Here is a 17,412-nt window from a genome sequence, read left to right on the forward strand (position 1 = left end):
ATGCGAAGTTGACCAAATGCGAAGTTGTAATTATGAGCTGAAACGACACAGTCGTCGTGATCGACTACAGTCTTATTGTTCTTCCACATTTTTGAGCTTACATAATCCTGAGCTGCGTGAAACAAGAGAAACTGTGACCGGTTTTACCCCCCCACAGCTCTTTAACAACAGATCAGTTAATGCAATTTTCGTCAGGGATATATTTTACTAAATTAATTGACTGTATTGAATGCTTGATAGGATTGTCTACGTCTCTATTTTAGCCTAGGCGCAGACCACCGACTTTTAGTTGGCCGATAGTTGGGCCCGATTTCATTTTGTATGAAGAATCGGCCGATAGCAAATCGGTGTAATGTGCGCACTTTCATATACCTCCATACTGATTAACAGCCCGACCCAACTATCGGCCAACTAAAAATCGGCGGTCTGCGCCTAGACTTAAGGTCTAAGGGCTATATTTCACCGGGACACCATAACGGCGCAACCAGTCGCCGGCTACCAACAAAATGTATACAGCTCTATTGAGAGTTACTCACCTGGTGTCCGTTTGGTTGCGCAAAGCTGCACACATTTTGTTGGTAGCGGCGACTGGTTGCGCCGCATGGTGTCCCGGTGAAATATAGCCCTAAGCCTACAAGTGGCTATTCGAATTCAACATCCACTTACCTGGTGGTATATCCCGCCGGTGTAGAGGTCGACGGTGGTGTGGCTGACGTCGTCGACATCTACAACAATGTACTCCGTGAGGTCGGCGTCGCGCGCGCCCGCCCGCGCCCGCTCTGCAACCGCCACCACTTGTACCGCGCGGAGCTAGCGAGCGGCGGACTTGCTCAGACTGAGCCTACGAGTACGAGCCCACCGCTACCCGCTAGCTTGTTAGAAGCACTACTCACAAGCGACTAAAGCCCAGTATGTGAGTCTGTGAGCTGTGAGCGGCCGCTTGGGGTCATTGGAAAAAATTCTACGTGCTCACAGACCAGACTATAGTGTGAAAACTGGGAGCTAGTAGAGCGGCGGGCTTGCTCTGACTGAGCCTATGTATGCGAGAGCCCACCGCTACCCGCTAGCTTGTTAGAAGCACTACATACAAGCGACTTTGTGTGAAAAATAGCGGACGTAATCATCTGATATTAGTTCCAATCGCATGTGCGTAGGTGTGAAAAGCAGTAGTCTACAGCGCTTGTTAAAACATACTAAGCCGATTTAATTTGCCAAGCAATAAAGGTCCGTTATAAAAATTTGGTTGGTGATGAGAAGAAAAAGCTACTCGTGCTTCCCTCAATTTTGTTATGAGATACAATAGACGTGTTGACACCATCAATCAATTGACGTACTTTTAAAAACTGTCAAAACGTGACTCTCCCATATATTTTGTATGGCAATACAAGCAAGTGATGTCACTATTTTGTCAACTCAATTAAACTACTTTTTTCAGTTAGATTAGAATGCAACCAAAAATCACAATTTAATTTTAAATTAATTAAGTTTTTAAGACCAAAATGAAGTGCCTTTTTAAAAATTTTGTGATTTACACTCGCGAGCAAAAGTATGGAATCACTTACATGAAGTTGTTTCCACGTGATCTTGTGTACTAACGAATTTGTTAGGAACAAAAAAAGTGGCACCATTTTAAAGATTAAACTTTTATCTTTAAATTGATACCAAATTTATTTAAATCACACCAGTATTTAAAAAGATATCCCGGCTGATGTGAAGAAGTAACGAAAAAGACATGTATGAACTGTTTGATACGTCGCGAGTCGCGGCCTATTTACCCCCTATAAAAGCACGCGTTTTCGGATTTTTGCTTTCACACGTTGATTCATACACATCTCCGCTTCTTTTGACACTTTACCTGGGATTCTACACCTTCAGAAGCAGCACAAATCGTTGCACTATTGCAAGAAAGGCTCAGCCAGCGGGCTGTCGCACGTCAGCGCCACATAAGCCAGTCCTGGGTTTCGAAAGTTTCAAGACGCTTTCGGGAGACTAGTGGCTTTATCCCGAGACCAAGTTCTGAACAGCGCCGGTGCACATCGCAGACGGAAGACCGTTTTTTCATGTCAACCTCTCTATGAAATCGTCATTTGACTGGAATCGATGTCCATCAAGAGCTCAGAAATGTTCGTAAGATAGCTGTTAGCGAGTGGACAGTTCGTCTAAGATATAAGCAATAGAATTTGACTCCAAAAAGGCCTGCCACAGGCTCGAAGCTTACGGCAGGTCACCGATAAGCACCCTTTCAATTTGCTCGTACACATCTCGATGGGAAGGCGAGTAATGGAGGCGAGTTCTGTTCTCCGATGAATGCAAACTGTGTTTGAAGGGCAGCAGTCGAAGAGGTCGGGTTTATAGGCGGCCTGAGGAGCGATTTGTGCAGTGCTGGTTCGCTGAAACAGTGGCATGGGGGTGGCTTGCTCGACTTAACATCAAGATGTGTACGAGCAAATTGAAAGCGTGCTTATCGTGACCTGTCGTCAGTTTCGAACCTGTGGCAGGTCTTTTTGGAGTTAAATTCTATTGCTTATGTCTTAGACAAACTGTCTACTCGCTAACAGCTATCCTACGAACATTTCTGAGCTCTTGCTGGACGTCGATTCCAGTCAAATGACGATTTCATAGAGAGGTTGACATGAAAAAACGGTCTTCCCTCTGCGATGTGCACCGGCGCTGTTCAGAACTTGGTCTCGGGATAAAGGCACCAGTCTCCCGAAAGCGTCTTAAAACTTTCGAAACCCAGGACTGGCTTATGTGGCGCTGACGTGCGACAGCCCGCTGGCTGAGCCTTTCTTGCAATAGTGCAACGATTTGTGCTGCTTCTGAAGGTGTAGAATCCCAGGTAAAGTGTCAAAAGAAGCGGAGATGTGTATGAATCAACGTGTGAAAGCAAAAATCCGAAAACGCGTGCTTTTATAGGGGGTAAATAGGCCGCGACTCGCGACGTATCAAACAGTTCATACATGTCTTTTTCGTTACTTCTTCACATCAGCCGGGATATCTTTTTAAATACTGGTGTGATTTAAATAAATTTGGTATCAATTTAAAGATAAAAGTTTAATCTTTAAAATGGTGCCACTTTTTTTGTTCCTAACAAATTCGTTAGTACACAAGATCACGTGGAAACAACTTCATGTAAGTGATTCCATACTTTTGCTCGCGAGTGTAGAATTATTGGGGAATGGTGTCTAATAGTTTATTTATGAGATGTATGCGATGTTGGCATGTACTGTGTCGGAGTGTGTATTTTTTCGAAACAAACTATTTCTCATTTGAATGCGTAATACAGGCAAACGCGATCATTATAATTAGCTTGTCAATAAAATAATTTAGCAAGAAACTTAGCTAAATACTCAAAGCATTACGAACAATGTTACTTTTGGCTCTTACCAAATTCTTATTTTCGTTGAAAATGATTTTCAATGTTTGAAGCATGTATAAATGCGGCATACCGGTTTATTCCCCTGCCTTATGAAATGTGATGGTACAAACACAAATAAAACAAATATGAACAATAGCAAACAAGTATTCTTACCTACTGCTGGCGGCGGGTCTGAGGTTTCCGTTACCGAAGATGTGTCCGTTGTTTTTCTGAAATGGACATGAATGGACTGCACTAAAATAAAAATTATCTCCATAGTGCGAGCACTTTTCAATGGGATAATACATCCACCACATTTTTACACTAGTGCCGTAGATGTCAAACTACTTATTTCAAAAGTGATACAATAATGACAAAATCTATGCAAGATAAAAAAATAAAAGACTCCGATGGATAAAGGTCAATTTGCGTTGCCTTTGAAAAAAAGAGGCTGACAATAGTGACTGAGTTTCTTGCGCTGCTTCTTCTCAGCACTGGCCCATTTATTGTCCTGAAGCAGTGGTAGGGTTAATACTGGGACGTGTAAAAGTGCTTTTTTTAAGGCTATTTACAGAAATAAATGAGTTTTATGAGTTGTAAAATAAGCATCAAATACTAACTGGTTTTCCTTAATCTGAGAGTTGATGATGCCCTTCATCTTCTTGGTGGAGTCCACGCTACTGTCAGGGTCCGTCTTCTCAGCGTCGGTGTCTGTGAGCTGCCCTGTGTCCCGCGGCTCGCCGGGTTCCGTAGGGGTTCCTTCTGAAGGGGCGCTATCCACAGGGGCACCCTCAGCTGGGGCGCTGGTGACACTGGCTCGCTCCTGACGCCGCCGCCGGGAAGGCTTCTTCTTCAGAGAGTTGGTGTTGAAGTCACTCATCTCTTGCGTCTCGGGAGTGAGCAGGAAGTAGAAGTTGGCGCGCGAGTGGGTTACAAACGTGTCGCTGGCCTGTCAAAAAAAAAAAAACAATATGAGTTTGAGTTGGATACAATTCTTTGTGTCTGATTTTCAAAATCAAAATCAAAAATATTTATTCAGTTTAGACCACAAGTTCTAACTCCTATATTCTTCTGTTCAAGTTTTATGGAGAGGAGTCCAATTTTTAATTCCTCCTATGTCTTCTGGTTAAATTCGTCGTAGGACTACTCAACCTACACTGGTTGGGTTTAATTGAAGGTCATACTGTAAGGTGCAGTGATGTGAAAGAGTTGGGATTTGGGCCTGTTGCTGGTGGGGCAGTCCGAGTGCAGTACCTGGTGCATGAGCAGCAAGAAGTCTGCCAGCAGCGCGACGTGCGGCAGCAGCGGCGGCGCGCCCAGCAGCGCGCCCACCAGCTCCACCAGCGTGTTGCTGGTGGGGCAGTCCGAGTGCAGTACCTGGTGCATGAGCAGCAAGAAGTCTGCCAGCAGCGCGACGTGCGGCAGCAGCGGCGGCGCGCCCAGCAGCGCGCCCACCAGCTCCACCAGCGTGTTGCTGGTGGGGCAGTCCGAGTGCAGTACCTGGTGCATGAGCAGCAAGAAGTCTGCCAGCAGCGCGACGTGCGGCAGCAGCGGCGGCGCGCCCAGCAGCGCGCCCACCAGCTCCACCAGCGTGTTGCTGGTGGGGCAGTCCGAGTGCAGTACCTGGTGCATGAGCAGCAAGAAGTCTGCCAGCAGCGCGACGTGCGGCAGCAGCGGCGGCGCGCCCAGCAGCGCGCCCACCAGCTCCACCAGCGTGTTGCTGGTGGGGCAGTCCGAGTGCAGTACCTGGTGCATGAGCAGCAAGAAGTCTGCCAGCAGCGCGACGTGCGGCAGCAGCGGCGGCGCGCCCAGCAGCGCGCCCACCAGCTCCACCAGCGTGTTGCTGGTGGGGCAGTCCGAGTGCAGTACCTGGTGCATGAGCAGCAAGAAGTCTGCCAGCAGCGCGACGTGCGGCAGCAGCGGCGGCGCGCCCAGCAGCGCGCCCACCAGCTCCACCAGCGTGTTGCTGGTGGGGCAGTCCGAGTGCAGTACCTGGTGCATGAGCAGCAAGAAGTCTGCCAGCAGCGCGACGTGCGGCAGCAGCGGCGGCGCGCCCAGCAGCGCGCCCACCAGCTCCACCAGCGTGTTGCTGGTGGGGCAGTCCGAGTGCAGTACCTGGTGCATGAGCAGCAAGAAGTCTGCCAGCAGCGCGACGTGCGGCAGCAGCGGCGGCGCGCCCAGCAGCGCGCCCACCAGCTCCACCAGCGTGTTGCTGGTGGGGCAGTCCGAGTGCAGTACCTGGTGCATGAGCAGCAAGAAGTCTGCCAGCAGCGCGACGTGCGGCAGCAGCGGCGGCGCGCCCAGCAGCGCGCCCACCAGCTCCACCAGCGTGTTGCTGGTGGGGCAGTCCGAGTGCAGTACCTGGTGCATGAGCAGCAAGAAGTCTGCCAGCAGCGCGACGTGCGGCAGCAGCGGCGGCGCGCCCAGCAGCGCGCCCACCAGCTCCACCAGCGTGTTGCTGGTGGGGCAGTCCGAGTGCAGTACCTGGTGCATGAGCAGCAAGAAGTCTGCCAGCAGCGCGACGTGCGGCAGCAGCGGCGGCGCGCCCAGCAGCGCGCCCACCAGCTCCACCAGCGTGTTGCTGGTGGGGCAGTCCGAGTGCAGTACCTGGTGCATGAGCAGCAAGAAGTCTGCCAGCAGCGCGACGTGCGGCAGCAGCGGCGGCGCGCCCAGCAGCGCGCCCACCAGCTCCACCAGCGTGTTGCTGGTGGGGCAGTCCGAGTGCAGTACCTGGTGCATGAGCAGCAAGAAGTCTGCCAGCAGCGCGACGTGCGGCAGCAGCGGCGGCGCGCCCAGCAGCGCGCCCACCAGCTCCACCAGCGTGTTGCTGGTGGCCGCGCTCAGCGGCGGGCAGTCCGAGTGCAGTACCTGGTGCATGAGCAGCAAGAAGTCTGCCAGCAGCGCGACGTGCGGCAGCAGCGGCGGCGCGCCCAGCAGCGCGCCCACCAGCTCCACCAGCGTGTTGCTGGTGGGGCAGTCCGAGTGCAGTACCTGGTGCATGAGCAGCAAGAAGTCTGCCAGCAGCGCGACGTGCGGCAGCAGCGGCGGCGCGCCCAGCAGCGCGCCCACCAGCTCCACCATCGTGTTGCTGGTGGGGCAGTCCGAGTGCAGTACCTGGTGCATGAGCAGCAAGAAGTCTGCCAGCAGCGCGACGTGCGGCAGCAGCGGCGGCGCGCCCAGCAGCGCGCCCACCAGCTCCACCAGCGTGTTGCTGGTGGCCGCGCTCAGCGGCGGGCAGTCCGAGTTCAGGAACCTCTCCTGGAAGCGAACACACATCATTCAGTTTAGGCTGAGTCAATCAAAGGAAGATAATGTTGTTGTTTTTTGACGTGGCAAAAATGGGGCAGGGCCCAAGCTACCGGTGGACAGAATCACAGACAGACACCTCCGGACAATGCGTACCATGATGCTCTTGCTAAATAGTTGGCTCAAGGGTCACTTCATTTAGCGAGAGCTCGTTTAGATATTGATCGAAGCTCTTCGTTATTACTATTACCTTGCAAGCCACCAGCAGGTGTCGCAGCAGGTCGGCGCGCGCGGCCTGGTGCGCGTTGAAGCGGCGCAGCGGGTGTTGTGCGCGCAGCAGGCTCGCGCCGCACGCCAGCAGCAGCGCCCACGCCGAGCCCTGCGCACGCGCGCCCACGCCCTCCACCTCCCATGTCACTTCCTAAAGCACAAACGTTTGCTGTTTACACTGCATGAAGTACTGTTGACATATTGCTTCGCACATGGGAATAGATATAACAACGGATACTTGTTTAATATAGAGCAACTGCGCGTGCGGCGAATCGCATGCTAGTGCGCAGCATTTGTCATAGAAGTGCTAAGGGAGTAGAAACATGTATGTAAAGCCGCGTATCCACCGGAGGCAGCCTCAGGCTGATCGTCTGCTTCGTCCCGAACGACAAAGTCTATAGTCTGGTCCGTGAGCACGTAGAATTTTGACCAATGACACCAAGCTACCCATCCTTATCGCTCGCGCGTAATTATGTTGCTATCGCGCTCGCACACTCACTGCGGGTGCCAGTCGCACAGTCGCGACAGCAATATAATTACGCGCTAGCGATAAGGATGGGTGTAGCTAGGGGTCATTGGCCAAAATTCTACGTGCTCACGGACCGGGCTTTAGCTCGGTCCACGCTGCTGAAATTTGCCTCGCAACGAGTCGTGCGTCAGGTTGAAACAGCGTCCCCATTTGAGCTGCCGCGGGTCGAGGCGGCTGCTCGACCCGAGGTTGCCTCTATTGAAGATCTTGCTCACCGGCGATGAGTCCAGCTGCGGCCAGGCGCGCAGCAGCATCGCGAACAGCGCGGGCTCCAGCAGCGCGGCGCCCGAGCGCAGCACCGTCAGCGACCCGCCTGCACCTAGTGCTAATACCGGCGCGCTGCACGCCTCCTCTAGCACCACCTAGGGGGGAAACAACTTTATGTAGTTTATATACAGGGTGGGCCAGAAAGAAGCATTATTTTGAAAGCTAAATAGCTTCGGAACGACACGCGGGAGAGGGGTGCGGCTGGCGGCCATTTGTAGCTCGAGTCAGGGTTTGGTAGAACGGCGTACATTAGGCTTATTACAAAAAACATCTTCACTTAACTAATATCAAGTAAAATTGCAATCCAATACTTACTACCCGTTCGCGCTAAATTTGCCGGTCCGTGGAATGCCCGTCTCCTCCCCCAACCGCTATTAAACGCAATTAGTTAGTAATTAAGGCGATTGGAGTCCTCAATGACCTTGGGCGTTTGACCTTCACGCCGCGCGAAACACCCGCGTACCCCGCACGAAAACTCCGATTTGACACCGATCAAAAATACACAGGCATAGGTAGATACAGAATAGTAGGCTACACTCACCCGCAGCAGGTGGTGTCCCACGTGGCACTCGGGGCTGGCGAGCACGACGAGCAGCATGTCGAGTGTGGGCGGCGTGCAGGCGCGCGTCCAGCCCGCCGCCTGCTGCAGCTGTAGGCTACACTCACCCGCAGCAGGTGGTGTCCCACGTGGCACTCGGGGCTGGCGAGCACGACGAGCAGCATGTCGAGTGTGGGCGGCGTGCAGGCGCGCGTCCAGCCCGCCGCCTGCTGCAGCTGTAGGCTACACTCACCCGCAGCAGGTGGTGTCCCACGTGGCACTCGGGGCTGGCGAGCACGACGAGCAGCATGTCGAGTGTGGGCGGCGTGCAGGCGCGCGTCCAGCCCGCCGCCTGCTGCAGCTGTAGGCTACACTCACCCGCAGCAGGTGGTGTCCCACGTGGCACTCGGGGCTGGCGAGCACGACGAGCAGCATGTCGAGTGTGGGCGGCGTGCAGGCGCGCGTCCAGCCCGCCGCCTGCTGCAGCTGTAGGCTACACTCACCCGCAGCAGGTGGTGTCCCACGTGGCACTCGGGGCTGGCGAGCACGACGAGCAGCATGTCGAGTGTGGGCGGCGTGCAGGCGCGCGTCCAGCCCGCCGCCTGCTGCAGCTGTAGGCTACACTCACCCGCAGCAGGTGGTGTCCCACGTGGCACTCGGGGCTGGCGAGCACGACGAGCAGCATGTCGAGTGTGGGCGGCGTGCAGGCGCGCGTCCAGCCCGCCGCCTGCTGCAGCTGTAGGCTACACTCACCCGCAGCAGGTGGTGTCCCACGTGGCACTCGGGGCTGGCGAGCACGACGAGCAGCATGTCGAGTGTGGGCGGCGTGCAGGCGCGCGTCCAGCCCGCCGCCTGCTGCAGCTGTAGGCTACACTCACCCGCAGCAGGTGGTGTCCCACGTGGCACTCGGGGCTGGCGAGCACGACGAGCAGCATGTCGAGTGTGGGCGGCGTGCAGGCGCGCGTCCAGCCCGCCGCCTGCTGCAGCTGTAGGCTACACTCACCCGCAGCAGGTGGTGTCCCACGTGGCACTCGGGGCTGGCGAGCACGACGAGCAGCATGTCGAGTGTGGGCGGCGTGCAGGCGCGCGTCCAGCCCGCCGCCTGCTGCAGCTGTAGGCTACACTCACCCGCAGCAGGTGGTGTCCCACGTGGCACTCGGGGCTGGCGAGCACGACGAGCAGCATGTCGAGTGTGGGCGGCGTGCAGGCGCGCGTCCAGCCCGCCGCCTGCTGCAGCTGTAGGCTACACTCACCCGCAGCAGGTGGTGTCCCACGTGGCACTCGGGGCTGGCGAGCACGACGAGCAGCATGTCGAGTGTGGGCGGCGTGCAGGCGCGCGTCCAGCCCGCCGCCTGCTGCAGCTGTAGGCTACACTCACCCGCAGCAGGTGGTGTCCCACGTGGCACTCGGGGCTGGCGAGCACGACGAGCAGCATGTCGAGTGTGGGCGGCGTGCAGGCGCGCGTCCAGCCCGCCGCCTGCTGCAGCTGTAGGCTACACTCACCCGCAGCAGGTGGTGTCCCACGTGGCACTCGGGGCTGGCGAGCACGACGAGCAGCATGTCGAGTGTGGGCGGCGTGCAGGCGCGCGTCCAGCCCGCCGCCTGCTGCAGCTGTAGGCTACACTCACCCGCAGCAGGTGGTGTCCCACGTGGCACTCGGGGCTGGCGAGCACGACGAGCAGCATGTCGAGTGTGGGCGGCGTGCAGGCGCGCGTCCAGCCCGCCGCCTGCTGCAGCTGTAGGCTACACTCACCCGCAGCAGGTGGTGTCCCACGTGGCACTCGGGGCTGGCGAGCACGACGAGCAGCATGTCGAGTGTGGGCGGCGTGCAGGCGCGCGTCCAGCCCGCCGCCTGCTGCAGCTGTAGGCTACACTCACCCGCAGCAGGTGGTGTCCCACGTGGCACTCGGGGCTGGCGAGCACGACGAGCAGCATGTCGAGTGTGGGCGGCGCCAGCGCGGCGGCGTGCAGGCGCGCGTCCAGCCCGCTTGCGCGCAGCAGCAGCCGCAGCGCCGCCGCCTGCTCCGTCGGGGACCCGTCCAGCTCCACCACCTGCGGACACGTTACACGTTATCGTTCGTTCGTGGCCGCCCGCGACTTCGCACGCGTGGATCCCGTTTTACCAGCACAAGGGTTGAATTTTGCAAAATCCCGTCTTAGTGAGCACTTACGTTCTAAAAGAAAGAACCATGCAAAATGACATTGGGAACTTTTTGCCCCAATTTTCGAAAAGTAGCGGACACAAACGAAACCTATCACAGATGATACATACTAATATCCAATGAATTTCCGTGCATTTTTTTTTCTCTCTTATATGGGAATATTGAGAAAATGAAGTTTTAATATTTTATTTTATTTTACATTTTTAAACTTTTTATTGCATCTAAATATTAATAATATCATCATCACAAAAATACGCCAAATGACATCTGTCGTTGTGATCTGTGCGCTCCCGTGTTTTTTAACTTATTACTGAACCAAGTGATTGCTTTTTATTACGGACATTTGCTCTTTGATTGGGTTTCGGTTTAAAATAGATAGACAAAACCGTTGTCTTAGTTGTGATCGATCTGTGTTGCGGCGCAGAAAACATAGACTATCTCAAGCATTCCTTGAGACAAACAGAAGTCACGTGGAATTTCTTTAACAAGAAATAGCGCCACACTAAACTTAAGTAAAAAATACACATAGGTAACATTTTTGACGACCTCCGTGGCGGAGAGGCGCACACACCGGTTTTCAAGGTGTGCCGGGCCAATCCTGAGGTCCCGGGTTCGATTCCCGGCCGGGACAATATAGAAAACGATCTTTTCACATTGTCTCTGGTTTGGGTGTGTTGTGGTTCGTCGTTCCCGATTTCCATAACACAAATGCCTTAGCTACTTATTTTGGGTTGGAGTAATGTATGAGATGTTGTCTAATATTAATTTATTTATAATATTTTATTTATTTATATTATTGTATTTATATTTTTTATTTATTTATATTATTTTATTTACTTTTATTGGTTACTCTGCAATGCCAAACAACATAACATGTAAAAATATCAAATCATTAGACAAATATATTTTCAACTTAGATTCGTCATATCTCAGAATTCCCATATGTCACAACATAGCGCTTTAAGTGAATATACCTACAAGTATAAAGCTTTGAAATAAAATACGTTTCATCTTTGTCCGCCGTGGGGCATTTTCTCATAGTAAAGTTCCCAATGTCCGAGACTCCTAGCACATGCAGTTACTAGTGAGTCACTAGTGAGATTTCGTGATGAGTGAGTCAGTCAATCGGTGACTTTTCGCTTTTGAAGATATCGATTTCAGCCAAATCACGTTCACTGCTGGATAAAGTCCTCCCCCAAGAATTTCTAGATCGACCGGTCCTGCGCTGCTCGCATCCAGACCACGGGCCGGAAAACGTAGTGTGGGCAGGCCTCCACTAGGAGGACCGACGATTTGAAGGTCGCGGGAAGTAACTGTATGCGGACACAATCATGTTATAGCTTCACGAGAAGTGGGAATAGTCCCGTAAAGAATGCAGCGTAATTGAAAAATATTTCCACGGTCGATAACACCGGCAATATTTTTAATCTACGCAGACGAATGTGTGAATATGTCCGAGATAGTCGTCTGAACAGCTAAAATCGGTCGGTAGCTCGCTTCTGGTGTCCAACTCACCCTGGCGTAGAGGTAGAGCAGCACCTCGGGCCCGCCCAGCGCGTGCAGGGCGGGCGCGAGCCCCTCGTGGCGGCTGGGCAGCGCCGCGCCCGCCCACGCCACGCCCACCGCCTCGGGCGCGCCGCCCGCGCCGCCCAGCGACCCGCCGCCCGACACGCGGCTGCCGAACACTGATGGAAACAATCAAACATCAGCGAGTTCGCGCACTCCTGGCACACAATCAGGCGAAGTTATGAGAAGAAGTGATGACATTTATCAACGATAGCAGCCCGACGCGAAGTACCGTATTTGTGGTGTCAAGCCCCAGAAGGGGGAGAATTGACTATGAGAAGGGACATGGATTAGATAAATTTGTAGGGAGTCAAGCAAAGCGCCCGGGGAAAAGAGCCCAGAGCAAGTACCCGCGCTCTCTCCCGAGATTCAGTTCGTACGCCGTGAGGCAGGAAGAACCATGGGTGGTGGTGATGGAAACAATCAATTAATTAGTTCAGTTTAACTAATTCAGTGCAACTAATTACACGCAAGGTAGAGACTTGTTTCACTACATCACCACACTACATCATCACCGAATCAGTGCCTGAGGTATGGAAGCGGCACGGGAGGGGTGTTTTTGTGACGTCAGCAAGAATTGTATGCTCTGTCACGTCATAAAATATCAATGTCACACCTCCCGTGCCGCTCGCATACCTCAGGCACTGACCGAGTTAAGGCCGGGTAGCAGAGAAAATGGCGAAAATGAGGTTTTCATTTTTCATTTTTGAGGTACTAAACAGTAAAATTAAAGGCTAAGATTTTTATTGGGCATAGTTGAGGATATTTTCTAGGGCTATTAACGGATGGAAACACGATTTGATGAAGTTGACTCGATAGAATAAATTCCCAAAGTTACCTCTATTCGTTTTCTATTTATGGTTTTATTTTTAAAATAAGCGATTTGAGATTCTAAATCCTTTACTAAACTAAAGTTCAGAAATAACTTGAGGGCTTTTAACGGATGAAATTTTTATATTGCGTCTTATTTAGTTACTATGTTAAAAAATGTAGAAAAAATCGTCCATGACGGCTTGGACAATCTCAATCAGTCGCGCGGTGGCGCTTACGGAGGACGGACGCGTGTCAGTTTTTTGGCCGTGACAGTTCGCGATTTGTCAATATTTTTGACAATGATGACTTTGATGAGTCACAGTATAATAATATCAGTGTTACTGGAGAAAGTTTAAATTTTTGATAATTAAGAATAATCAATTTTGTCTACCTATTGAAATTTAAAACGTTCGCATCCTTTTAAACGAAGACTCTACTCATGATACATAGTACATTCCTCAAATATGAGACAAAACCAATGAGTTAAAATTACATTTTAATAGTACCTACATACAATCGTCTTACACTCTTTAGAAGAGCACACTGACACAAATAAATAATAAAAAATACTGTCTAAGGTCTGTAGCTAAAGGTCTAAGCTGTAAGATAGAAGAATCTTCTAGCCAAAAAGATGGCAGATGCAGCAGATGTCAACGGATTTAAAACTGGAGTTCATGTGACTCCTTGTAGACTTGAGTGTCTAGAGCGTCCCTTCCTCCACCATGCGTAAGAATTTTCACAAAAATACTGTCTAAGGTCTGTAGCTAAAGGTCTACGCTGCAAGATGGAAGAATCTTCTAACCAAAAAGATGGCATATGCAGCAGATGTCAACGGATTTAAAACTGGAGTTGATGTGACTCCTTGTAGACTTGAGTGTCTAGAGCGTCCCTTCCTCCACCATGCGTAAGAATTTTCACAAAAATACTGTCTAAGGTCTGTAGCTAAAGGTCTAAGCTGCAAGATAGAAGAATCTTCTAGCCAAAAAGATGGCAGATGCAGCAGATGTCAACGGATTTAAAACTTGGAGTTCATGTGACTCATTCTAGACTTGAGTCTCTAGAGCGTCCCTTCCTCCACCATGCGTAAAAGTTTTCCAAAAATACTGTCTGAGGTCTGTAATAAAAGTCTAAACTGCAAGATAGAAGAATCTTTTAGCCAAAAACATGGCAGATGCAGCATATATCAACGGATTTAAGACTGGACTGGCACCACCTTGCAATGTCATCCTCTCATTGTTATCTGTAATGTAAATTATTTTTAAAATGTATTTAAAAAATAAAATGTTCGTTTTATTATTTCAATAATCTGACCTCTCAACTCAACTACACTACACAAACACCTTTGTTCGCAACTGTACTGACGAAACCTCGATATTATACCGTTCATTTAAGATGGCAAGCTTTTTGCTGCGGTAATGCACTCCAGGTAACCGTGTGTGATGCTTATTGCTCATAGTGATTTTCGATACAGAGCCCCGTATATACGTTATACATAAATTATGGAAAGAAAACACCCAGACCAATACAAACAAATATGTATGCAATTTTAGTATGATATTTTTATTTATTAATAAACAAAAAGACTGAACAAAATTGATGCGTGTACAGATTAATGTAATTAACCACAATATGCAAAGCTTTGTGAATTGCAACAACTATAATTTATTATCCAAGCTCTAAATAATCGCTACTACGAGTAACATAACTGATCATAAAATGTTTTTCCAATCGCTCAAGCTCCCGAGGATCTACCGATAGGTCGGGAGACGTAATCTTGAAATTATTTTAGCCGTCGCGGAACTTCCGGAAGGTCGGGTGACGCCACGCCTCTTTGAACCGTGTTTACTTTGGCAGTTATATTCTATATTTATTCGATTCTAAAATATATTCCCAAAAATTTTGAAAGTTGTTTTAATTTGTATCACTTGGATATGATTTGTATTAGAAAGTGCTGTGAGTGTGACGCTTGAACGGAAGGAAGTCAACCTAACTTCACCAACTGCGTATTTCTAAACTGCGTATTTCTATACTGTGTAGCCGCGAGAGCTCTTTGGCGCGCTGTCTTCGGCGAAGTATTGCGCGCGCAGATTTTGACAGCGCGAAATACCTACTTTAGCAGAAATACCAAGCCTTAAGAAGAAGAAAAGACCTATAAATATAATTTAAATATCTGATCTGATTTAAACATAACACCGCCCGTCAGCGAACATTATAAAAGTTCGGTCAAACCAACACACTCAGCCTGCGTCCGGTGTAGCGTGCACGGTGGCGATCACTGAAAGTTGTTCACACTGCCGCGTTAGCCAAATCCGCCATTTTAAAATCAGAAACCTCAAAATAACAAGCGCGATCTGATCGCCACCGCCGCGCGTGCAGATGCTGCGTCAATGTGAACACGTCGCTACAATTTCATACACGAAGTCTGATCGCCAACGTGCACGCCATCGCGCTCACTGAACGCATTGGTTTGGCCGAAGCATAAAACATTATTGCTGCGCTTCTTTGTGGTTCTCTTTGCAAAATAGAACACAGACGTTTTATTTTTATAGATTTTTCATGGATTCCGTGGATACAAAAGTATTCCCGTAAGCGAATTTCAAAACGCCAACATGGAGTCCAAAGTTCACACGAAAAGTCGCACAACACTCGAAACGCTCACTTTCTGCTTTGATGTATTTATCACTTCACTAAACCTTAGGGCACTAAATAATCCTAGATTGTGCACTAAAAACTGTATTAATTCAATTAAACAAGAAATAAAAGCCAGTAAAACAGATAAACCTCGTTTTCCGTTCAACTACCTTCCACGGAATACATTCTCTTCTAACCGTTTAAAACCACTAACGTCCGTCGGCGTATACTTCCGTTTCCGGTTGAAATTATTTTTAATAATTCAGATTCTGGTCACAAACAATATGTTCCCTTAAATTAGAAAATCATTAAATAGTTATTCTTAATTAATAAGGAATTTTGTTATTCTTTATTTAAATGTTTTAACAATTATAATATTTAAAGTAAGCGAGACTTTAATGGCGTCCATATCCGGTAGGCGTCGTTTTTGTATTTTATGTTAATTAAGTGCAAAATGTATTTCATTAAGAATTTAAAATACATTTTAGTGGATGTTTTAAAAAATAATATTTTAAATAAGAGTTAATTATGGATACTAAAATAAAAATTATGCCAACTTACGGAGCAACCACGTGGCGTAATGGCGGCGCTTATTAAAAGGTTTTTTTATAGAAATAAATACAATTTTAAACAAGTGAACTAGAAATCTTACGTAGTTATAGAAGAAATTTCGTAAATCTAGTTTGCTTTAAAACCAATTTTAATTGTAAGAATATTTAAAAAAAAACGTGATTTCAATCCAGGGTAGTTAGGACATGCAAATAGCGACGAGTCTGTCAACGATTATGATGCGATTGTAAAATAATGTAATACATAAAAATGAATCCCTTTCTTTAATTTTTTTTTGTGTCTAATATTGTCAGGAGAACGTTGTTATGTAAATAAATCTAAGAAATTTAGTAAACTTAAAGGTCATATTAACTTTTCTTATGACTGGGAAACGTGTTTCGGGACAGCTAGTCGTAATAATAAGTGCTAGGAGATGTATTATGTACTGCTGCAACCGAGGGTCAAATGGGCAATAGCCATGCTAGCTCACCGGTGGGCACATTGAGCGTGGACTGGTGGTAGAGGTTGACGACGGCCGGCGCGTGCGCCGCGAACGTCAACAGCAGGTTGTCGTGAAGCTCGCGCAGCACATTGCTTGGCAGATCGAACACCTGCGGTATAACTGGCCTTGATTCGTGTCCATGGTGAGACAAATATTATGCGACCTTCCCCGCTAAACTATAACTATGACAGCGACAGTTTATTATTACTAGACATTTTCTTATTAACGTTGCTGATAATAATTGTTAAAATTGGGACATTTATTTATCTTATATAGTCTGGTCTGCGAGCACGTAGAATTTTGTCCAATGACCCCAAGCTACCCATCCTAATTATGTTGCTGTCGTGCTCGCACACTCACTGCGGGCGCCCGTCGCACAGTCGCGACAGCAATATAATTACGCGCGAGCAATAAGGATGGGTAGCTTGGGGTCATTGGACAAAATTCTACGTGCTCGCAGACCAGGGTTTAGTTGATTTATTATAAAAATAGAGTTGCCAACTAACCTGGTCCCAATCGATATTTGAGTCGAGTATGTTCGGCGTGAGTACTGAAGCAAAGTGTGGAGACTCGCATCGTACCTAAAATTATACAAATAGATTAATTACCTAGTTATTTATGTATGTAAACTAATAAAATAGTATGCGATAAAATATTTGAACCTCATAATATAAGATCTTATATTATGGGATAAATGGAACCATTTCTCACCTCTCGTTCCCTTAGTTGCAACTCCTTTGTAGCCAGAATCTACACATATCATATTGAAGGGTAATCTTGACGTAAATGTTTGACAGAATACGTACATAGCAGGAGTTGTCCGGCCCGTGTGCGGCCAAGTGTAGGGCGGTGTATGTGCTGACGCCCAGGTGGTACGCGTCCGCTCCCGCGCCCGTCTCCGCTCCGCTCGCGTCCGCAGCCGCCCAGCCGAGCAGCAGGTTGGTGGGCGACACTTTCATTAGAACTAGAGTACCTATTGTA

General features: G+C 49.4%; 1 protein-coding gene across 1 annotated transcript in view; it reads right to left on the reverse strand.

Annotated features, from left to right (window-relative positions):
- The window catches only part of LOC135072773 (uncharacterized), a 72,524-nt gene that overhangs the window by 23,800 nt on the left and 31,312 nt on the right, over positions 1-17,412 (reverse strand). Inside the window, exons 17-31 of the mRNA XM_063966810.1 lie at positions 16,938-17,012; positions 10,087-10,260; positions 9,837-9,995; positions 9,587-9,745; positions 9,337-9,495; positions 9,087-9,245; positions 8,837-8,995; positions 8,587-8,745; positions 8,212-8,451; positions 7,619-7,765; positions 6,855-7,025; positions 4,613-6,616; positions 3,979-4,307; positions 3,533-3,588; positions 667-779 (exon numbers count right to left, since the gene is read on the reverse strand). Of these exons, the coding sequence (XP_063822880.1) occupies positions 667-779; positions 3,533-3,588; positions 3,979-4,307; positions 4,613-6,616; positions 6,855-7,025; positions 7,619-7,765; positions 8,212-8,451; positions 8,587-8,745; positions 8,837-8,995; positions 9,087-9,245; positions 9,337-9,495; positions 9,587-9,745; positions 9,837-9,995; positions 10,087-10,260; positions 16,938-17,012 (4,263 nt within the window). The remainder of the gene's footprint in view (positions 1-666; positions 780-3,532; positions 3,589-3,978; positions 4,308-4,612; positions 6,617-6,854; positions 7,026-7,618; positions 7,766-8,211; positions 8,452-8,586; positions 8,746-8,836; positions 8,996-9,086; positions 9,246-9,336; positions 9,496-9,586; positions 9,746-9,836; positions 9,996-10,086; positions 10,261-16,937; positions 17,013-17,412) is intronic.

Source organism: Ostrinia nubilalis, chromosome 6, assembly GCF_963855985.1.
Source record: "Ostrinia nubilalis chromosome 6, ilOstNubi1.1, whole genome shotgun sequence".
In the NCBI taxonomy this organism is placed as follows: domain Eukaryota; kingdom Metazoa; phylum Arthropoda; class Insecta; order Lepidoptera; family Crambidae; genus Ostrinia; species Ostrinia nubilalis.